The 24232-nt window shown below is 41.0% G+C and overlaps 1 protein-coding gene across 3 annotated transcripts in view; it reads right to left on the minus strand.

The window, feature by feature from the left end:
* shank3a (SH3 and multiple ankyrin repeat domains 3a) overlaps window positions 1-24232 on the minus strand; it is a 1154364-nt gene that overhangs the window by 619872 nt on the left and 510260 nt on the right. For all 3 annotated transcript variants that reach the window (XM_073066894.1, XM_073066893.1, XM_073066892.1), the window contains exons 7-9: window positions 19580-19731; window positions 17591-17758; window positions 15953-16069 (exon numbers count right to left, since the gene is read on the minus strand). In XM_073066894.1, the coding sequence (XP_072922995.1) occupies window positions 15953-16069; window positions 17591-17758; window positions 19580-19731 (437 nt within the window). The remainder of the gene's footprint in view (window positions 1-15952; window positions 16070-17590; window positions 17759-19579; window positions 19732-24232) is intronic.

Consider the following 24232-nt stretch of genomic DNA (forward strand, 5'->3'; position numbering starts at 1 on the left):
TGACACAGAAGCTCAGCTCATGAACCACTGGTCAATTTTTTGCCCGAATTCACCTGAGACTTTGGTATTTAAAATGGAATTCAATTCTTTCAGAAACCATGGAGTGGCATGGTAGCCTAGTGGTAAACATAACGCTTTACAGTAATAGCAACCTGGGTTCAAATTCCCACCACCTTTAGGAGTTTGTACATTCTCCCCATGGCCACATGGGTTTCTGGGTGCTCTTGGTTCCTCCCACAGTCCAAGGATATACTAGTTGATAAGTTAATTGGTCATTGTAAATTGTCCCATGATTAGGCTTGGATTAAATCAGGGGATTGCTGAGTGGTGTCTTGAAGGGCTGGAAGGGCCTATTGAACACTGTATTTTAATAAAAAGTAAACAAACTAAGCTCTCCACAATGTGGCTATACCTTTTTCTGTTTTGATTTGTTTCATTTCTGCCTCCAATTACCACTTTAAATTATTACCTTGACACATCAGCCATAATCATCACTATCATTTTCCCCTCTCTGGAACTTAAAATATCTACATTTTCTCACTTTGCCCGTTCATCCAGTTACTTTCCACTGGTGCTGTTCAACCTACTGAACACTTCGGTATGTCCTGTTTTTGTTTCAGATTTTCAGTATCTACATTTTTTGCTCCAGGCAGCTCTTGCTCCTTTCTTGGCTATCCCACTAATCTCTTTAAAATAAACCTTCAAATGTGAGTGCATAATCTCAAACAAAAATCTGCTTTAATAAAAACTTTACCTGACTAACATAGTCCAACTCTGTATAAAATCCAAAATTTTTACACTGCAGATATGTTCTTATTAACCAGTCATTCCAAATATACTTGCAGCATAAATATTGATAATTCTCTGGTCAAAATGGCTGCAAGAATGGCTTCAATTGAGGCATCATGAAGAGTTAATGAACCCTCATAATGTAAATTGCATTTCTGAGTGGCTATCCATTGTTTTATGAAACTTTTGAATTATGTACATTTAACTACAATACCAGAGTACTTGGCTATTGTACTTCAGATTTCATGTACGATGTTGTAGACAACTGAATTCTTCCTCTGCTCAAAACCACACTCAGGTACATGATAAAACACAGCTAAGAGCTGTTTGCTGATCTAGACAAACAGAATCCTGAGATCTCCAAAATAAAGCTCTGCAGAAAGAGGATTACTACTTAATGTTTGGATTTTGTTTGATAGTGTATAAAAACAGGCATTTTACAAGAATGAAATGGATAAACTCAAGCCTTGGTCTATGTAGTTCCAATTATTTACAACAGCTTCATTTTTTAAAAAATTTAAGGCACAAATATTTACCTAAATGATTAAATTTTGAGAGTTAAATATTTAATGAGATTTCACTCTTAATGACATAATTTGGATGAATGTCACCAAAGTCAGAAGTGAAGGTAAAGGTAAAAACAGTGATGTACTTCTGCTGATAGAAAGCAAATGCATAGAGCAAAACAGAATAGAGGAAAGTCATACCTGACATACTAGGCCTTCAAAATCAGTCAGTTTCTTTCCCCAAATAAAATACTGTCACACTACATTGCTAACACAGACTGTCTATACTCATACAAGCATTGCTGGAAAAACCATGGCAACATTATCTAATAATTTTTTCATGAAATCAACCCACACTCAGCATAAATTTAAGGGCACAAGGGCTGTCACAAGACATGATGTCTGTGGGAAGTACTGCATTCAAATGCACTGGAGCTACCCATGTGACTTTCAGCTTTGCTGGGGCTTCTATATATATTGTAAATTTAGAATACAATGAGGGCTTTCAAAAGCCTTTCATTATATGTTTGCATGCGTTCAAAGTTGGAGAATGAAATTAACCCAGGACATGCCCTCTTCTTACTGCTATCAAAGAGGAGGTACAGGAGCCCGAAGACGCACACTCAATGATTCAGGAACAGCTTCTTCCCCACCATCATCACATTTCTGAATGGACATTTAACCCATACACAATACTTCACTATTTTTTGCTCTCTTTTTGCACTAGTAATTTTTTATGTGTACTTATTTCTGTAATTTATAGTTTTTAAAAATATGATGTATAATGTTTTGCAAAAAATATTATGTATTGCAATGGACTGCTGCTGCAAAACATCAAATTTCACAACATGCTGGTGATATTAAACTTGATTCTGATTAGAATGCAGGTAGGAAATAAACGCAATATACCAATTGGCAGAATGCTGAATCACAATTAACAGACTTGGTGTGAAGACACCTCCCTGTAATCATGTCCCATTCCTTTCTTGTGAGCTCTGCCCTTAATTGCTCAATTTAACTTCCACACTTAGTTCCTGTACTATCTCTTTAAGTACCTCTGTCCATTCTGGCCCTTCAAGCCATGCCACCCCAGCAACTCCACAACGATGATAACCCTAATCTAATCACAGAACAATAGACATGACCAAATAACCTACTCAGCACATCTTTGGACTGTGGGATGAAACCGGAGCACCAGGGGAAAACGCACACATTCCACAGGGAATACATACAGAGACTCCTTTCAGATGGCACTGAACTCCGGAATGCCCGGAGCTGTAACAGCATCTCACTAACCGCTACTCTACTGAGAGGCCCAACATACCAGTGCCCAACAAGAGCAGAATAAGCTGCCTAAATGACTATTGTGCAGTTGCACTCACATCTACTGTGATGAAGTGCTTTGAGAGGCTGGTTATGGCTGGAATCTACTCCTACCTAAGCAAGGACCTGGACACACAGCAATCTGCCTGTCACCACAGTAAGTCTACAGTGGATGCATTCTCACTGGGTCTCCAATCGGCCTTGGACCACTTGGACTGTAGCAATACCAACGTCGAGTTTCTGTTTGTTTATTATATCTCAGCGTTCAGTACCATCTCAGCATTAATCAACAAGCTCCAAAACCTAGACTTCTGTACCTCCCTCTGAAAATGGATCCTTGACTTCTTAATCAGGAGACCACAGTCCATGCAGATCAGACATAACATCTCCTTTTCGTTGGCACACTTCAAGGATACGTGCTTAACCTGTTGCTCTACTCTCTCTACACCTACGATTGTATGGCTAGACACATCTATAAATATACCGATGACACAAGTATTGTTGGCAGAATTTCAGATGGTGATGAGGAGGAGTGAGAGAGATCAGCTGGCTGAATGGTGTTGAAAACTCAATATCAGTAAGACCAAGGAATTGATTGTGGACTTCAGGAAGGGGGAGACCACAGAGCACACACAAGGGATCAACAATGGAAAGGATGAGCAGTTTCAAGTTCCTGGGTGTCAACATCTCTGAAGATCTAACATATTGATGCAAATTGATGAAAGCACAACAGTGGTTATTTTTCATTAGGAGTTTGATGAGATTTGGTTTGTCACCAAACACACTCACAAATTTCTGTAGGTGTACTATGGACAGCATTCCAACTGGATGTATCACTGTCTGGTATGGAGAGGCCACTACACAGGATTGGAAAAAGCTGCAGAAAGTTGTAAAGTCGGCCAGCTCCATCATGAGCATCAGCCTCAAATCAGGCAGCATTCATCATTAAGGACCCCAATCACCCAGGACATTCCCTCTCTCATTGCCTCAAGGAGGAGGCACAAGAGCATGAAGACACACACCCAGTATTTTAGGAATAACTTCTTCACCCACTCCCACCTGCCACCATATTTGAGAATGAAAAATGTACCCATAGACACTACCACACTACTTTGTCTTCCCTCTTTTGGACTACTCACTTAATTTAATTTTATATTTATTTCCTATTGTAATTGATAGTGCTTTTTTATTATGTATTTCATCTTACTGCTGCCACAAAACAACAAATTTCATAATATATTGCCAGTGATATTAAACTTGATTCTGATTCTGAATTTAGATGGGGAAGAGACTATCAGTGTCAGAATATCAGAAAAATACATTATGTACAGAACTTGTATATAAAAGAACTTACCATGGTACAGAAACTTGCTCACTAATTCCAAATCAAACCACAGTTCTACATCACGGCAAAGCCAACAAATACAGATACAATATTTTCAGAATAAAGTGTCATCAGACAAGTAGTTGCACTTGGAAAAGGGGTAGATAATTCTGAATCCGAATTAATTTGAACAAATTTTGATTACCACTCTATTGATGAGAGATAACTCAGCTAATAAGTAAAAATTAACAAAATCAGAATGAATGTGATTGGTTTCAATACATTCAATCGAGGGATGTGGGCTTTGCAGGTAAGTACACATTCCTAGCTGCCCTTAAGAATGTGGTGGTGATCAGCTTCCTTGAATTGCTGCTATTCTTAAGGCACAATGCGATGGAATAAGTCTCAACAACAGTGAAGGATCAAAAGCAATATATTTCCAAGGTAGTAGTGGTCTCATGATTTTGTTATCCTTGTCCATCAAGTGGGTAGAGGTCAGTTTTGGAAGGTGTTGTCTAAAGACCTCTCTGTTCTGGAATTCAATCCCTCTAGCAATGAAGGCCAACATTTCGATTGCCTTCTTAATAACTTGTTGCAAACCAACGTTTTGCGATTTATGAACAAGCACTCCCAAGTCTCTCTGCATAACAGCATGCTGCAATCTTTCACTATTTAAATAATAATCTGCTCTTCTACTATTCCTTCCAAAGTGGATAATCTCGCATTTACCAACGTTGTATTCCATCTGCCAGACCTTGGCCCACTCACCTAACCTATCTATATCCCTCTGCAGACTCTCCACATCCTCTGTACAATTTACTTTTCCACTCAGTTTAGTGTCATCAGCAAATTTTGCTATGCTACACTCAGTCCCCTCTTCCAAATCATCGATGTCAATGGTAAACAGCTGTGGGCCCTGCAGCACCCCACTCACCACTGACACCCAACCGGGGAAACACCCATTTATACCAACTCTCTGCCTTCTATCAGTTAACCAATCCACTATCCATGCCAATACACCTCCTCCGACTCCAAGCATCCATATCTTACTTATAAGTCTCTTGTGTGGCACCTTATCAAATGCCTTCTGGAAATCCAAGTATACGACATTCACCTGTTCCCCTCTATCCACTGCACTCATTATGGCCTCAAAGAACTCCAGTAAGTTTGTCAAACCGGACCTGCCCTTTCTGAATCCATGCTGCGTCTGTCTAATGGAACCACTCCTTTCTAAATGTTTCGCTATTTCTTCCTTAATGACAGCTTCAAGCATTTTCCCGACTACAGATGTTAAGCTAACTGGCCTATAGTTGCCCGTCTTTTGCCTACATCCTTTTTAAAAAAAAGTGGCGTGACATTTGCTGTCTTCCAATCCGCCAATACCTGCCCAAAGTATAGAGAGTTTTGATAAATGATTACCAATGCATCTACTATAACCTCCGCCAATTTCTTCAGCACCCTAGAATGCATCCCATCAGGACCAGGTGACTTATCTACCTTCAGGCCCTCTAGTTTGCTCATCACTGTCTCTTTAGTGACAGTGATTTTTATCAAGGTCCTCACCTCCCATTTCGTCCATAACATCCTTCTTTGGCATATTAGATGTGTCCTCCATCGTGAAGACTGACACAAAATAGTTGTTCAAAGCTTCAGCCATTTCTTTATCACCCAATATCAATTTCCCCTTCTCGTCTTCCAAGGGACATATGTTGACTTTAGCCACCCTCTTCCGCTTTATATATTTATAAAAACTTCTGCTATCTGTTTTTATATTTTGTGCTAATTTACTTTCATACTCTATCTTCCCTTTCCTTATTTCTTGTTTATTTGTCCTCCATTGTTCTTTAAAGTTTTCCCAATCCTCCTGTCTCCCACTACACTTTGTGACTTTGTACACACGAGCTTTCAATTTGATACTATCTTTTATTTCCTTAGTTATCCAAGACTGGCTCTCTCCACACTTAGTGTCCTTACTTTTGACTGGAATATACTTTTGTTGAGCACTGTGAAAAATTTCTTTGAAAGTATTCCACTGTTCCTCAACTGTCCTACCAAATAGCCTATGCTCCCAATCCACATAAGCCGACTCCTCCCTCATCCCGTTGTAGTCTCCCTTGTTCAAGCATAATACACTAGTTTTAGATCTAACTATTTCATCCTCCATCTGAATGTGAAATTCAATCATACCATGATCACTCTTTCCAAGAGGATCCCTGACTACAAGATCGTTAATCTTACCTGTCTCATTGTCTCATTGCACAGGACAATGATAGTATTTTCCCTTGTAGGTTCACTAACCTGCTGCTCAAGAAAGCCATCACGGATGCATTCTATGAAGTCCTCCTCAAGACTTCCTTGACCAACCTGATTCACCCAATCTATGTGGAAGTTAAAATCCCCCATGACAACTGTCGTCCCATTCTTACAATCCTCGGTTATTTCTTGGTTAATTGCCTCTGCCACTGCAATATTTTTATTAGGTGGTCTACAGACAACACCCACCAGTGATTTTTTTTTCCCTTTACTATTCTTGATCTTTACCCAGATGGACTCAACATTCTGCTCCGTAGATCTTATATCATCTCTCACAATCGCCCTGATCTCATCCCTAATCAAGAGTGCCATCCCACCTCCTCTGCCTTCCTGCCTATCCTTGGATATTTAATTCCCAGGCATCTCCACGTTGCAACCAGGTTTCTGTAATGGCCACTAAATCATATGCCTTGGTATTAATCTGTCCCACAAGTTTGCTAACCTTGTTTCTAATACTACGGGCATTTAGATAAAGTGTCCTTATACACATTGTCCTTCTAGAATCTAGTGATCTATGCAATTTCTGCTTTTTACTTTTAAGCACTCTACTCTTACTTATTTCTTCACTAACACTAGCTTTGGTCTCTGCATCGCTTCCCTCTTCTTATCTGTGTGGGTTCCCATTCCTCTGCCATATTAGTTTAAAGCCTCCCCAACAGCACTAGCAAACAATCTCCCTAGGACATTCATCCCGGCCCTGCCCGGATGTAGACTGTCTGGACGGTACTGGTCCCACCTCCCCCAGAATCAGTTCCAATGCCCCAAGAACCTGAAACCCTCCATCCTGCACCACCACTCAAGCCACATATTCATTCTAGCTATCCTGCTATTCCAACTCTGGCTAGCACATGGCACCAGTAATAATCCTGAGATGATTACCTTTCAGGTCCTACTCTTTAATTTATGTCCTAGCTCACTAAATTCAGCTTGTAGGACCTCACCCCGCTTTCATCCTATATCATTAGTACCTACATGCACCACGACAGCTGGCTCCTTCCCTTTCAGAATAGAAACACAGAAACATAGAAAATAGGTGCAGGAGTAGGCCATTTGGCCCTTCGAGCCTGCACCACCATTCAGTATGATCATGGCTGATCATCCAACTCAGAACCCTGTACCTGCTTTCTCTCCATACCCCCGATCCCTTTAGCCACAAGGGCCATATCTAACTTCCTCTTAAATATAGCCAATTCCTCAACTGTTTCCTGTGGCAGAGAATTCCACAGATTCACCACTCTCTGTGCTAAGGAGTTTCTCCTCATCTCGGTCCTAAAAGGCTTCCCCTTTATCCTTAAACTGTGACCCCTCATTCTGGACTTCCCTAACATCGGAAACAATCTTCCTGCATCTAGCCTGTCCAATCCCTTTAGAATTTTATACCTTTCAATAAGATCCCCCCTCAATCTTCTAAATTCCAGTGAGTATAAGCCTAGTCGATCCAGTCTTTCTTCATATGAAAGTCCTGCCATCCCTGGAATCAATCTGGTGAACCTTCTCTGTACTCCCTCTATGGCAAGAATGTCTTTCCTCAGATTAGGGGACCAAAACTGCACACAGTATTCTAGGTGCGGTCTCACCAAGGCCTTGTACAACTGCAGTAGAACCTCCCTGCTCCTGTACTCAAATCCTTTTGCTATGAATGCCAACATACCATTTGCCTTTTTCACCGCCTGCTGTACCTGCATGCCCACCTTCAATGACTGGTGTACAATGACACCCAGGTCTCGTTGCATCTCCCCTTTTCCTAATCGGCCACTGTTCAGATAATAATCTGTTTTCCTGTTCTTGCAACCAAAGTGGATAACCTCACATTTATCCACATTAAATTGCATCTGCCGTGAATTTGCCCACTCACCTAACCTATCCAGGTCACCCTGCAACCTCTTAGCATCCTCCTCACAGCTAACACTGCCGCCCAGCTTCCTGTCATCCGCAAACTTGGAGATGCTGCATTTAATTCCCTCGTCTAAATCATTAATATATCTTGTAAACAACTGGGGTCCCAGCACTGAGCCTTGCGGTACCCAACTAGTCACTGCCTGCCATTCTGAAAAGGTCCCGTTTACTCCCACTCTTTGCTTCCTGTCTGCCAACCAATTCTCTATCCACATCAATACCATACCCCCAATACCATGTGCTTTAAGTTTGCACACTAATCTCCTGTGTGGGACCTTGTCAAAAGCCTTTTGAAAATCTAAATATACCACATCCACTGGCTCTCCCCTATCCACTCTACTAATTACATCTTCAAAAAATTCTATAAGATTTGTCAGACATGATTTTCCTTTCACAAATCCATGCTGACTTTGTCCGATGATTTCACCTCTTTCCAAATGTGCTGTTATCACATCTTTGATAACCGACTCTAGCATTTTCCCCACCACCGATGTCAGACTAACCGGTCTATATTTCCCCGGTTTTTCTCTCCCTCCTTTTTTAAAAAGTGGGGTTACATTAGCCACCCTCCAATCCTCAGGAACTAATCCAGAATCTAAGGAGTTTTGAAAAATTATCACTCATGCATCCACTATTTCTTGAGCTACTTCCTTAAGCACTCTGGGATGCAGACCATCTGGCCCTAGGGATTTATCTGCCTTTAATCCCTTCAATTTACCCAACACCACTTCCCTACTAACATGTATTTCCCTCAGTTCCTCCATCTCACTAGACCCTCAGTCCCTTACTATTTCTGAAAGATTATTTATGTCCTCCTTAGTGAAGACAGAACCAAAGTAGTTATTCAATTGGTCTGCCATGTCTTTGTTCCCTATGATCAATTCACCTGTTTCTGACTGTAAGTGACCTACATTTGTCTTGACCAATCTTTTTCTTTTCACATATCTATAAAAGCTTTTACAGTCAGTTTTTATGTTCCCTGCCAGCTTTCTCTCATAATCTTTTTTCCCTTTTCTAATTAAGCCCTTTGTCTTCCTCTGCTGGTCTCTGAATTTCTCCCAGTCCTCAGGTGTGCCGCTTTTTTTTTGCTAATTTATATGTTTCTTCTTTGGACTTGATACCATCCCTAATTTCCCTTGTCAGCCACGGGTGCACTACTTTCCCTAGTTTATTCTTTTGCCAAACTGGGATGAACAATTGTTGTAGTTCATCTATGCGATCTTTAAATGTTTGCCATTGCATATCCACCGTCAACCCTTTAAGTATCATTTGCCAGTCTATCTTAGCTAATTCACGTCTCATACCTTCAAAGTTACTCTTCTTTAAGTTCAGAACCTTTGTTTCTGAATTAACTATGTCACTCTCCATCTTAATGAAGAATTCCACCATATTGGGTCACTCTTACCCAAGGGGCCTCGCACGAAAAGATTGCTAACTAACCCTTCCTCGTTGCTCAATACCCAATCTAGAATGGCCTGCTCTCTAGTTGGTTCCTCGACACGTTGGTTCAGAAAACCATCCCACATACATTCCAAGAAATCCTCTTCCTCAGCACCCTTAACAATTTGGTTCACCCAATCTATATGTACATTGAAGTCACACTTTATAACTACTGTTCCTTTATTGCACGCATTTCTAATTTCCTGTTTAATGCCATCCCCAACCTCACTACTATTGTTAGGTGACCTGTACACAACTCCCACCAACGTTTTCTGCCCCTTAGTGTTATACAACTCTACCCATATCAATTCCACATCCTCCAGGCTAATGTCCTTCCTTTCTATTGCGTTAATCTCCTCTCTAACCAGCAATGCTACCCCACCTCCTTTTCTTTCCTGTCTATCCCTCCTGAATATTGAATATTCCTGGATGTTGAGCTCCCATCCTTGGTCACCCTGGAGCCATGTCTCTGTGATCCCAACTGTATCATATTCATTAATAACTATCTGCACATTCAATTCATCCACCTTGTTACGAATGCTCCTCGCATTGACACACAAAGCCTTCAGGCTTGTTTTTACAACACTCTTAGCCCTTATACAATTATGTTGAAAAGTGGCTCTTTTTGCTTTTTGCCCTGGATTTGCCTGCCTGCCAGTTTTACTTCTCACCTTACTACTTTTTGCTTCTACCCTCATTTTACACCCCTCTGTCTCTCTGCACTTGTTCCCATCCCCCTGCCACATTAGTTTAAAGCCTCCTGAACAACAGAATGCCCTGCAGCCTCTCTGAGACATCTCTGAAACTTGCACCCAGGCGGCCACAGAAGCTCCTCTCTATTCCCCTTACCATAGAATCCCCTACCACAACAGCTTTGCAACTCTTTTTTTTGCCCTCATGTGCAGCAGGGCCATCCATCATCCTGGTTACTGCTGCCTTCACCTGATGAGTCATCTCCCCCAACAGACTCCAAAGCACTATATCTCTTTTGGAGGGAGATGACCGCAGGAGACTCCTGGACTACCTTCCTACTACTACTCTTCCTGTTGGTCACCCATTCCCTATCTTTCCTTAGATCCTTAAACTGTGGTGTGACCAACTCACTAAATGTGCTATCCACAACATTCTCCGCATCTCAGATGCTCCAAAGTGAGCCCACGTGCAGCTCCAGTGCCGCCATGCGGTCTATCAGCAGCTGCTCCCGTCACACTTCCTGCACACGTAGTCTTCAGGGACACTGTCAGCCTTCCTGAGTTCCCACTTGCACAGGAGGAGCATGGCACGGGTCTGAGCTCACCTGCCATGACAGAGCAACGGATGTTAGCGGAAGAGGACCTCGGGAGAAAGGGAAGAGCCCGCTGGGGAAGTCAAAGACTGTTATCTGTGAATCTCTGTGAATCTCTGTGAATCAGTTCTTCGCTGAAGCCCCATTTGAGCCAATGCCCTCTCACTCCGCTACCTGCTCCGAACACTTCCCGCTGTATATGGTGGTCTTCTTTTTAAACTCTTCCCGCTCTTTACTGGCTGATGTCATTCGCCTGCACAGTCTTGCCTCTCTTCAACCGAAGTAATAAAATGCCTTCACTCTGGAAATTCCTTCAGACACTCCACTTGCAGCCTTCTTGCTTCAAATTCATTTGAAAAGATTAATTTGAAACATAAAAAAATCTCCAGATATTGGAAATTTAAACTAAAGTGTGCTGAAAATCTTCAGCAGGTCAGACAGCATCTGTGATGGCAGAAATGTAGTTGATGACAGATCAGTAGTCCTCCATCAGTTCTGGATAAAGGCAGCAGTAAATGAAAACCTAAAATTTCTTCTTTGGACTTGATACCATCCCTAATTTCCCTTGTCAGCCACGGGTGCACTACTTTCCCTAGTTTATTCTTTTGCCAAACTGGGATGAACAATTGTTGTAGTTCATCTATGCGATCTTTAAATGTTTGCCATTGCATATCCACCGTCAACCCTTTAAGTATCATTTGCCAGTCTATCTTAGCTAATTCACGTCTCATACCTTCAAAGTTACCCTTCTTTAAGTTCAGAACCTTTGTTTCTGAATTAACTATGTCATCAGCAGCTGCTCCCGGACACACTTCCTGCACACGTAGTCTTCAGGGACACTGTCAGCCTTCCTGAGTTCCCACTTGCACAGGAGGAGCATGGCACGGGTCTGAGCTCACCTGCCATGACAGAGCAACGGATGTTAGCGGAAGAGGACCTCGGGAGAAAGGGAAGAGCCCGCTGGGGAAGTCAAAGACTGTTATCTGTGAATCTCTGTGAATCAGTTCTTCGCTGAAGCCCCATTTGAGCCAATGCCCTCTCACTCCGCTACCTGCTCCGAACACTTCCCGCTGTATATGGTGGTCTTCTTTTTAAACTCTTCCCGCTCTTTACTGGCTGATGTCATTCGCCTGCACAGTCTTGCCTCTCTTCAACCGAAGTAATAAAATGCCTTCACTCTGGAAATTCCTTCAGACACTCCACTTGCAGCCTTCTTGCTTCAAATTCATTTGAAAAGATTAATTTGAAACATAAAAAAATCTCCAGATATTGGAAATTTAAACTAAAGTGTGCTGAAAATCTTCAGCAGGTCAGACAGCATCTGTGATGGCAGAAATGTAGTTGATGACAGATCAGTAGTCCTCCATCAGTTCTGGATAAAGGCAGCAGTAAATGAAAACCTAAAATTTGTAGATGCAGAATTCTGAAATAAAAACAGCTAGGCTTGTTTTACATTGAGTCATACAGTCACATAGAATGGAAACAGACTGTTCACCATGTCGATCAATGGGCTCCTATCCTCACAAAACCATTTCCCAGCACAGTCTAAAGTCTTCTATGCCCAGGCAATTCAAGTGACTGATTCTGCTTCCATCCCTCTCTCAGGCAGTAAGTTCCAGGTACTCACCACTCTCTAGGTCAAGGGTTTCTAACCTTTTTATGCCATGCACGTTTTGGCCACTAGGCTTTTGCTGCCCTCTCACAAAGGTGCCGGCTGTCCACTCTATCTATGTCTCTCATAATCTTGTCCACCTCTGTCAAGCTGCTTCTCATCCTCTGTTGCTTCATAGAGAAAAGCCCTAAGCTCACTCAAACTTTCTTCATAAGACATCTCTCATCCAAGCAGCATTGTGGTAAATCTCCTCCGCATCCTCTGTAAAGCTTCCATGCTCTTCCTATAACTTGATGAATAGATCTGACCAAGTGTGGTCTAACCAGAGTTTTATGGAGCTGCAATATTAACTCAGTGCCCCAACTAATGAAGGCCAGCACACCATATGCCTTCTTAACTATCCTATTAATTTACATGGCAGCTTTCAGGTATCCCAATATCCTTCTATTCCTGCACACCATTTACTTGTAGAACCTGCCTTCAAGTTTGATCTTTCAAAGTATATCTCTTCACACTTTACCAGACTGAACTCCATCAACCACTTCTCTGCCAAAGTCAACACTCTGTCCATATCCCAATGTAGCCTACAGCAACCTTCCCCACTATCTACAAGCCTCCAATCTGCATGTCATCTGCATGTTAGTAGCCCACCCTTTCACTTTCTCATCCAAGTCACTTATAAAAATAACAAAGAGTCAGGGGCCCAGAACAGATCCCTGCAGAACACAACTAGTCATGACCTCCAGGTGGAATATGCTTATATTACTACCACCCTCTGCCTATTGAGGGCAAACTTATTCTAAATCCATGCAGCCAGATTTCCAAGAATCCTATGCCTCATGACTTTCTCAATGAGCCTACCATGGGAAACCTTGACAAGCACTTTACTAAAATCAATGTACACCACATCCACCACTCTATCTTCACCAATTTGTTTTGTCACCTCATCAAAGTCAGGCTTGTAAGGCATTACCTGCCCCTCACAAAGCCATATTAACTAACACTACTAAGAATATGCTTCTCCAAATGCCCATAATTCCTGCCCATAAGAATCTTCTCCATTAGTTTGCCCATTTTTGACATAAAACTCACTGGCTATGCTTCCCATGGTTATCCCTACTCTTTTCTTGAACAGAGGAACAATATTTGCCATCCAGTTCTTTTGTACTACTCCTGTGACCAGGGAGGATCTGAAGATCATTAATGCCCCTACAAACTTTTCCCTTGTTTGCCACAGTAACCTTGTCTGGCCCCAGGATTTACCTACCCTAATGTTTTTGGAAATTCCAATACTGTCTCTTTCTTAACCTTGACATGCTCCAGCACAGTAACTTGTTCTATGCTAAACTGACATTTGTCAAAGTCCCTCTCCCTGGTGAACAATGAAACAAAGTATTCACTATAGACCTTCACAACCTGCTCCGCTCCACCTACTGCCATGTTTTCCCCTTTAACCATGACCAGTGCTACCCTCACTCTCTTCAACCTTCTATTCTTCACATACATGTAGAACACCTCGGGTTACCCTTAATCCTACTTGTCAAGGCCTTCTCGCATTTCCTTCTAGCTCTGTCCTAGCTTTCTTATTATTCTCAAAAGCCCTGTGTAATCTTTGCTTCCTAAATCTTAAGTATGCATCCCTCTTTCTCTTGACTAGAAGTGCCACCTCACTTGTCATCCTTTCCCTGTCTCAGTGGGACAAACTTCTTTCCATTTGTTGTTAGAAAGTGAGCTGATAAAAACTGCCTGTTGTTGAAGAGTCTCACAAAATTGTCCAACATGAACTGTGCTCATTATCTGTTGTAAGCACCACAGAGATGCCATATTTGGTAAAATATTCATTGAACTTGTAACAAACTGTGAGTGTTCTCCAAAAAATTTACGTTTTTCGTTGATGCTATCAAACATTCAGATATTGAAGGTGGCGATATTGCTTGTGTTAAAATATAATTAAGACACAGTATGATACATGATGGTTGAAACTCCCAACCAGATAAGACATTGCATAATGGCTGAGCCCACAGTCTTAGCACGGAGTGATGCATCAACTTCATAATGTAAGAAATAGACTCCATAACTCAATACATTACTTAATGCATTAGAGGAACTAACTTCCCCCTTCACTTTTATACTGCATTCTAACTTTTAAGCAGACCATCCAGTGCCCACACAAAATGCTGGAGGAACTCAGCAGACCAGGCAGCATCAGCATCTACAGAAAAAAGCACAGTCGAAGTTTCGGGCTGAGACCCTTCGGCAGGACTGATGAAGGGTCTCGGCCCAAAACATCACCTATACCCTTTTCAATAGAGGCTGCCTGGCCTGCTGAATTCCACCAGGATTTTGTGTGCATTGCCTGGATTTCCAGCATCTTCAGATGTTCTCTTGTTGGTGACAGATATCTTCTTGTTTTGCGGTAGCTTGGTTAGACCCTATTGACCTATTGAGTTTGACAAACTGAACTAAAAGCACAAGCTAGGATGATAGTGGAAGTTGGAATAGATGCATTATTTGTTTAAACAATCTTGATTTTCTAAATCAAGTTACATTTTTGGGAAACAAAATGGGAGAAGAATTAAGCAGAAGCATACATCACCCTCTGTGACCTTTACATCTTTTGTGACATGTTAGATCCAGTTGTGAATGTTCCCTCCTCAAGCAAGCATACTGAACAGGTGCAGACTTTTTTGACTTCTAGATGTTTGCTGTTGTTTCCTGTAAATATGTCATCTTCTTCACTACCAGGAGAATGGAATTATTGGTTATGTTACCCTGTGCTGAAGTGATGATCCTGTTACCACTGAGCAGGTGTTGGTGTCAGGAAACTGAGAGCCTTTTCGATGTGAACATTAGCTGAAGAGAACCAGCATCCCTCATGCTTTATCCACCACCACTTCTACCTGTTCAAGATGTATAATTTCTCTGACATTAAATGTACCTTTGAAACCTTGGATGGATGTATTGTCCTGGCCCTTCCTCTACTTCAGACATGCTGCACTGAAGTAGTTATTACAGGCCACAAAGAGATCTCTGGATTCTCAGATCTCTTTACTATCTGCAAACTATTTCTCCCATAGCCTTATGCTTTAGGCTCTATGAATTCCACCCTCCTGTTTCCAAGATCACCTTAACTTACTTTTTCTTCTACTTGCACTCTTCTCCACACTCTTTCACAGCTGCATTCTTGCCTTGAAATTTTCATCCTCTGTTCTTACCTAACCCTCATAACTCTCCTACTTGCTTTGACACCAGACTTTCAACATCCTTTCCTATTTCATTCCCCTCTCATCCTACCCACTTGCATTCGGCCACATTTCCCTATGCTGTACCTAACATTCTACTTATAATAGTCTCACATTCTAGCATGACTACAATGAGTCACGATTTCAAAGCGCTCACCATTCTAGTTCACTTCTTTATCACACAATTGCCCTTTCCCAGGACTTCTCCCACCCATGACTGACCTGATTGTAGAGAGCACAGATATGCAGAGCTGTGTTCCCCGAGGCGTTCTGTGTGCTCATGTCTGCTCCATAAAACAACAGGTGTTCCAGGTGTTGCACATGCCCATACCGGCAAGCCTGAATCAAAACAGTGGACAGTTAGAACTTCAGAAGCTCATCACTGATATATTTTCAATCAAACATTCAGCCTGTGAGTGCCACTGTCACTGACAATGACTGCTTTTATTTGTCTTCTTTACATGACTTAAAAGAATTAGAACTTTGCAACTCAGCTCTGATTAAGGGAGTTAGACCCAATTTAAAGAAAAAAGAATTTTCAGAATTAATGTATAGAAACAATATGAAGAGATACATTGGACTGATTTTATAATCAAAGTACTTGAGGGCTAGCAATGAGAGTATGTCACCAAGGGGAGGGGAGACGAGTCCTGTCATATCTCTAAACCCATTATACCAGACTGGAAGTACATAAGCCATCTTTCAATCCCAAGAATTGCTCAAGGAAAGTACTTTTAGCAATATTTTCAAGGTTTTCACTATTCCAAAAGCATGCTCTTCAACCAATTTGATAAATTCCATGTAATGTCTGATGGTATCTGATGCAACAAATCCTTAGGGACTCAGCTATTTGTGCCGTGATGCTGAAGAAATGTTCCAGGATTAGACACAGCTTGAAACAAGTTGCTACATTAAAGCCACGTAAATAATCATTTGGAAAACTGGCCAGGATATCCTGTCTCCAAAAAGTAGGATATCCAATTTGGTTAAGTAACTCTCACAGTTTTATTTATAATTGGCAGCAAGGTGATACAAGGTGCCATTAGCAATGTTGCATACTTATGCAGAAATAACCTATCAACCATACTGAGCTCCAAGTTTCATTATAAACCTTAATATCAAGACAACATTTGAACAAACATGAAACCGAGAGGCCAGATTAAACGGAAATCAATGAAAATCAAAGGGGGTAAAGAAAAATGGTCACTTCTTTGTGCAGGTCTATCAGTCAAACTTAACCCAAGATTCAATGTTCAATTACATATTCAGTGCATCAGATAATGGGACAGTTTGTGCTTTGCAATTAAAAACATATTCTTGAGAATAATGTAGTAGGTAAAGAAAGTGAAATCTGCTGTTTTTTAATGAGTATTAGTTCAGATTGGGCATTTATTTATATAGAACTTAAATGACACCTGATAACCTCCAATAGATGTGATAAATGATTTCTATAAAGACTGATCACAGAATCTTGACTTGCATTGTGTATGAAGCAGTTGCCAACAATTTACTCTCAGTCGCACTCAGTGGGTCATAAAGACAAAATACCTCCCAAATTCTTTGCTTAGTCAAAAGATCTTGAAGAAGGAACTGCCAACCATTTTTACTATGTTGGGAGTATATCAGGACGTAAATAAACATCTGACTCTGCAAATTTAAGCTGGCTCAGTTCCTTCTTGAATACTCCAGTTGGCATCTTATGTTCCCAATATGCTCCCTTCAATTCCAACTCCAGCAAAATGGGTGAGCTCCTGCTATTGAACTCAATGGGAATGGAAATGGAAAGGAACAGATTGCATTGCACGTTTCCAAGCTATCAGTGCATCATTCATACATTCTGTTTCCTATCAATCATTTTACCTGATGGATTTCCTGCCAGCCATTTTCATCCATGCAGCCTACATTGGCACGGTCATGCAGAATCAGTTCACAGCAATAAGGGTCTCCTCCCACCATTGAACTATGGTATAAAGGTGTTAAACCCCGGCTGTCCTTATAATCAGGAGAAGCACCCAGATCTAACAGTGTCTGTACAAAAAAGACATACAAGTAGGTTACAAAGGTATGTAGTATTACACAGCATTGTATGATGTACAATCAATAGAATTATTATTTAGGATGTACAAGCACAATACATTTATAACATTTACTCACTCACAAAACATAGTTCCTAAAGATAGTACAAACAATGCAGAGTTATTATTTTATAATTGAATAAATTGAAGAAATACAAGACAGTTAGGTGTAAGGAATTAAACAGAGAAGTTTCAGAGGCATTGCTTCTTTTGTTGAAGGCATCTACAAAGAAGGTTCAAAATCCTTAAATCAGAAGTACACTATTCAAGAGTAACATCAGAAGCATTCTTTCATAGAAAAGGTAGAGGTATTTTAGAACTCTCTAACCTTTTGGGTCAAACATAAGTTTCAGGATTCTAACAAATTTTTATTTTGTTTTAGAGTCTGGAACAAAGGTAAATTAATAATAAGTAAGTGTCGGTCTACAATGAGATAATATATACTGTATAGATATTGGTTATTATCAATGTTGGCCAGGTCACCAGGACTCCCTTATCTCTGAATACGTTATAGGATCCTACAGTTCCACTACAGAGTGAGAGATAAGGTCTTAGATCATCCTTTAATTTAACTGGCAATCGCTCTAACAGTGCAGCCATCATTCAATACTGAAACAAAGGTGGTGTAAGACCTGGAGCAAGGATCAAGTGAATTGACTGAAAGATCAGAAAATGATCACTGTATCTCATGAACATACAACACACACGCATTGTCTTTGAGTCACCACTAATGGAAATGCAATACACCATTCTAGCTCCCTTAGTCCTTAAAAATATTTAACTAACGTTCTGTATAGGTACAGATTTCCAGATACTACCATCAGTAAGGACCTACTTTTTATCAAGAGCAGCATTGTTCAACATTGCCCAGTGGCTGAACAGCAAGAGACCTACTGGACATAAGGATTAATTGATTCAGTCCATTAAAACGTGTTGGGCAAGTACACAAACACTGAGTAGGATTACTGGAAGAGTGGTTTTCAAATCTAGAAAATAAGTTTGGAAGTAGTGGTTAAAACACACCTGGATTATCACTTTCACATCCGGGCATTATATTTTGGGTGGGATACAAGCAGAAATTTACAAAAGTGATACCTGGACTCCACTGATTAAATTATGAGTTCAGATAACTCAAAGTAGAATTGCATCACCTCAGAATTTAGAGGATTAAAGGACAACCTGACTGGCTTTCAAAATATTTGAAGCACTGATTCAGGATTCTAAAATTAGGGGATATACACTGAAAATTGGAGCTTTAGATTTGTGTTAGAAAATTCAAAGCACAGCAGAAATTTAAACAATTTAGACTATATTGGTCAATAGTCAATTTTAATTTGAGATTGAAGGACTTTTTATTAACCAAAGGTATTAATGGAAATAGGGCAAATAAGGTGATTAATTACAAATCAGACAGATTTGACAGAACAGGCTTGAGGGATAAAATGACTTACTCTCATTTCAATATTCAGATCCTCATGTTCAATAATCCACCAAAATTGTGTAGATTGGGGGTTGGGGCAGTGGTAAGAGGTGGAACTGGCAAAGCAATATTGTGGCTCCATGTATTACCTTGTGATTTTTGTGCAATCACTTCAGAGTGCAACTCGTGACTCACTAGCACCATTGTGTCAGGTACTCACCAGTATTGCAGCATAATGCTAGTTGACGTGAAATTGTGTTCACATTGTTAATGCAGCTCAATTCATGTACTAAGTATCCCTGTGCCATGAAATCACATGATCAGTGTTGATGGAGTGTGGAATTGACTACTTACTATTAGTGCTGTATGATTCTGACATCGTACGGCCTTGTGTAAAGCTGTTAATCCATCCCGGGTCCTAAAGTCCAAATGGGCTCCCCCACTTTTCAGCAACTTGATGATTTCAGATGTGCTCTCCAATTGTGCAGCCAACGTTAATGGACATTCTGACAGTAGTGACAGGTAATATGGGAATTAGATCAGTAAATTACTCTTTCAAAGTCAAAACCAAGAATGAATGTATTAACGTAACTTATGTAGAGTGTAACATTAAATCAATGATCAGGAGTTCTCATAAATATATTGCCATTGTAGCTATAAATGATCCAACAGTTTTCTCCATAAGATTAAACAGGAAGTTTAAGATGAGAGTAGATAGAAGAATAAACTCTTCTTAGGCTTTCAGCTGGGTACAGGTATTGATTATAACTGATGTTTTGATGACAAACTCTGCAATCTTCATCAGGGATGATTTTAAATAGAGTTTAAATGGATGGGTTAGAGGGTACAAGTCAATGAGAAACATATTATTTAAATGGGTAGATATTGTGGTACGTACAGTAGATGTACATGAAAGTTTATGAGGAGTTAAGGTTTTTCAATGCGACAGCAACACAGGCATACCCCAACAAAATAAAAATTCCCCAAGTATGACCTGTTCTCTAAAGCCAGGAAATACTGGATCTGACTAATTGTTGTCCACCTAGCCTGCTCTGAAAAATGCCATTGTCAGTGTTATCAATTGGTATTTGCTCCCCAACAACTTGTTCTACCATTATAGCTTTGTTCCAAACACAAACAAATGAGCTGAATTTCAAGGTGAAGTGAATTATTGCTCTTGATGTCAAAGCACTTTTTGACTGGGTGAGATCTCCTGGGTGAACCATTGATCAGATCTCTATTGGACTTGTCAGAGACTGGGTTTCCTGTAGTGAATGATTCATTTCCTAAGGCTCTTCCATCATCCACTTGCCACAAGTCTTCAATCTGATGGAATACTTGCCACTTGATTACAGCTACATTACCAAAAATGCTTGGTACTATCCAGACTAAAGCCAATGTGTAACCTATGCACTACATGAAATATTAAGAACCATTTCGCATGTGGCTGACATGTGTAGTAAATGCAGCAGACCTGGAGTTATAGGTAACTCCACATTATGAGATGGTTGCATTCCTAGGAAACGGTTCATTTCACAATTTTCTGTAAGATGAAGGCACATCATCTGCACGTGTCAAGAAACACATTGAAAAATAAAGTGTTGGATTATTTACATTTTTCCCCACATGTTCCATAAGCATGCATTTTATTTTGTATCACAAATGTCTGGGTTGTGATTTATAAATTCCACAAAAGCAAATTTCCTTAATCTAAATGCCCATCAAATGGGGGTCACCTGAAGTACTTACCTGCACATCCTAAATCAATTACCTCTACCATCAAACAGGCTTAGAGTATCAGACACTGCAGATTCTTCTCTGAATCAACATCATTGAGTCTAAGTCCAAGAACATAGCACCTAACAACAATCTGAAAGAACTTTCACCAGAGGGCTGCAAAATTCAAGGAGTGGCACATCATCATTCTCTCAAGGAATCAATAATATATAGCCACAAACTAAAAATTAAATTAGAAAGATCAAGAATCAGCATTAAATATCAAGAAAATCAAAGGGAAATCCACGATTGATTGGGACACATCTTGTACAAAGAAAGATGGTTTTGTTAACTGGGAGTCTATCCGCTCAATACCTGATCATAGTTGCAGCTGTTCCTCGATACAATGACCTACACACAATCACTCTAAGTGGCTTCATCTATGATTTTACATCCACTTAAGCTCTGGAAGATGATTGTTGATGATGGAACAATATTCAATTCCATTTGCAATTCCTACGGCAATGCAGAAGTTGATATCAAAATCAACATCCTAGGGAGTTCTATTAACCACAAGTGTAATTGAATGGGCAACATAAATGCTGTGGCTACCAGGGCAGGTTCAAGGCTGGATGTTGCGCTGCAAGTGATATCTCCTACTAACCAAAAGATTCCCACCAGTTGCAAGGCACATATCAAGAAGTCTCACACATCTGATTGAGTTCTTTTAGGAAGTAACCAAGAAGGTCAAAGAGTTCAGAGCTGTGGACATGTTATATATGAACTTCTGTAATGCCCTTGAAAAGGTTCTGCATGATAGGTTGCTAAGAAAATTTTGATCACAAGAATTCAGAGAGAACTAGCTAGTTCACTATATAATTGGTTTGATGATAGAAAGCTGAGAGTAATAATAGAAAGTTATTTTTCAAACTACAAACGTTTGTAGAAGCTCGTGATTAAGTGGTGTATCCTGGGCCTGTTTTTGTTTATCATCTATCAGTGATTTGAATGAGAAAGTATAAGGTACGTTTAGTAAGTTTGCTGATGACACTAAGTTAGATGGTGTTGTTGACAGCAAAGATGACTATCAAGAATTAGAGAAGTGGGAAATAATCAGGTGGGAAAGTAGGCAGAGGAATGGCAAAATGTGCTTCATTCAGATAAGTGCAAGGTGCAGAACACTGGGAAAACAAATGAGGCTAGAACTTCCACAATAAACAGTTGGACATTGGGGAGTGTTGTAGAACAGAGAGACTGAGGACAACAAGTATAGTGGTGCTAGAAAATTTGTGAACCCTGTAGAATTTTCTCGATTTCTGCATAAGTAGGACCTAAAATGTGGTCAGATCTTCACATAACTCCTAAAACTAGATAAGGAAATCCCAATTAAATAAGTAACAAAAAAATTACCTGTTCATTTATTTATTGAGAAAAATGACCCAATATTAGATGTACTTCTTGGGAAAAAATATGTGAACCTCTGGGGTAATGCCATCTACAAAAGCTATTTAGAGTCAGGTGTTCAAAGCAATGAGATGAGATTGATGGTCTGGGCTGTAGAGGTGCCTGCCTTATAAAAAAGGCACACAAAGTCAGGTTACTGACAGAAGCAATACACACAAAATGCTGGTGGAACGCAGCAGACCAGGCAACATCTATAGGAAGAAGTACAGTCGACGTTTCGGGCCGAGACCCTTCGTCAGGACTAACTGAAAGAAAAGTATGAGATTTGAAAGTAGGACAGAGAGGGGGAAATCAGAAATGATAGGAGAAGATCAGAGGGGGAGGGATAAAACTAAGAGCTGCAAAGGTGATTGGCAAAAGGGATACAGAGCTGGAGAAGGGAAAGGATCATGGGACGGGAGGCCTATGGAGAAAGAAAGGGGGAGGGGAGCACCAGAGAGGGAGATGGAGAACAGGCAAAGAGTGACTGTGAGAGGGGCAGAGAGAGAGAAAAATGAGAAAAGAAAAAGGGGAGGGAATAATAAATAAATAAATAAATAAATAAATAAATAAATAAATAAGGGATGGGGTAAGAAGGGGAGGAGGGGCATTAATGGAAGTTAGAGAAATCTATGTTCATGCCATCAGGTTGGAGGCTAACCAGCCGGTATATAAGGTGTTGTTCCTGCATCCTGAGTGTGGCTTCATCTTGACAGTAGAGGAGGCCATGGATAGACATATCAGAATGGGAATGGGACGTGGAATTAAAATGTGTGGCCACTGGGAGATCCTGCTTTCTCTGGCGGACAGAGCGTAGGTGTTCAATGAATCAGTCTCCCAGTCTGCGTCGGGCCTCACCAATATATAAAAGGCCACACCGGGAGCACCGGACGCAGTATACCACACCAGCTGACTCACAGGTGAAGTGTCACCTCACCTGGAAGGACTGTCTGAGCCCTGAATGGTGGTGAGGGAGGAAGTGTAAGGGCAGGTGTAGCACTTGTTCCACTTACAAGGGTAAGTGCCAGGAGGGTGATCGGTGGGAAGGGATGGGGGGGGGGGAATAAATGGACAAGGGAGTCGTGTAAGGAGTGATCCCTGCAGAAAGCAGAAAGGGGGGGGGAAGGGAAGATGTGCTTGGTAGTGGGATCCTGTTGGACTTCGTGGAAGTTATGGAGAATTATATGTTGGACCTGGAGGCTGGTGGGGTGGTAGGTGTGGACAAAGGGAACCCTATCCCGAGTGGGGTGGTGGGAGGATGGGGTGAGAGCAGATGTGCGTGAAATGGGAGAGATACATTTGAGAGCAGAGTTGATGGTGGAGGAATGAAGCCCCTTTCTTTAAAAAAGGAAGACATCTCCTTCGACCTGGAATGAAAAGCCTTATCCTGAGAGCAGATGTGGCAGAGACGGAGGAATTGCGAGAAGGGGATGGCATTTTTGCAAGAGACAGGGTAAGAAGAGGAATAGTCCAGGTAGCTGTGAGAGTCTGTAGGCTTATAGTAGGTATCAGTAGATAAGCCATCTCCTGAGATGGAGACAGAAAGATCAAGAAAGGGGAGGGAGGTGTCGGAAATGGACCAGGTAAATTTGAGGGCAGGGTGAAAGTTGGAGGCAAAGTTAATGAAGTCAACGAGCTCAGCATGCGTGCAGGAGGCAGTGCCAATGCAGTCGTCAATGTAGCGAAGGAAAAGTGGGGGACGGATACCCATATAAGCTTGGAACGTGGACTGTTCCACAAAGCCAACAAAAAGGCAGGCATAACTGGGACCCATACGGGGGCCCATGGCTACATCTTTGGTTTGGAGGAAGTGGGAGGAGCCAAAGGAGAAATTATCGAGAGTAAGGA

Source organism: Hemitrygon akajei, chromosome 14, assembly GCF_048418815.1.
Source record: "Hemitrygon akajei chromosome 14, sHemAka1.3, whole genome shotgun sequence".
Taxonomy (NCBI): domain Eukaryota; kingdom Metazoa; phylum Chordata; class Chondrichthyes; order Myliobatiformes; family Dasyatidae; genus Hemitrygon; species Hemitrygon akajei.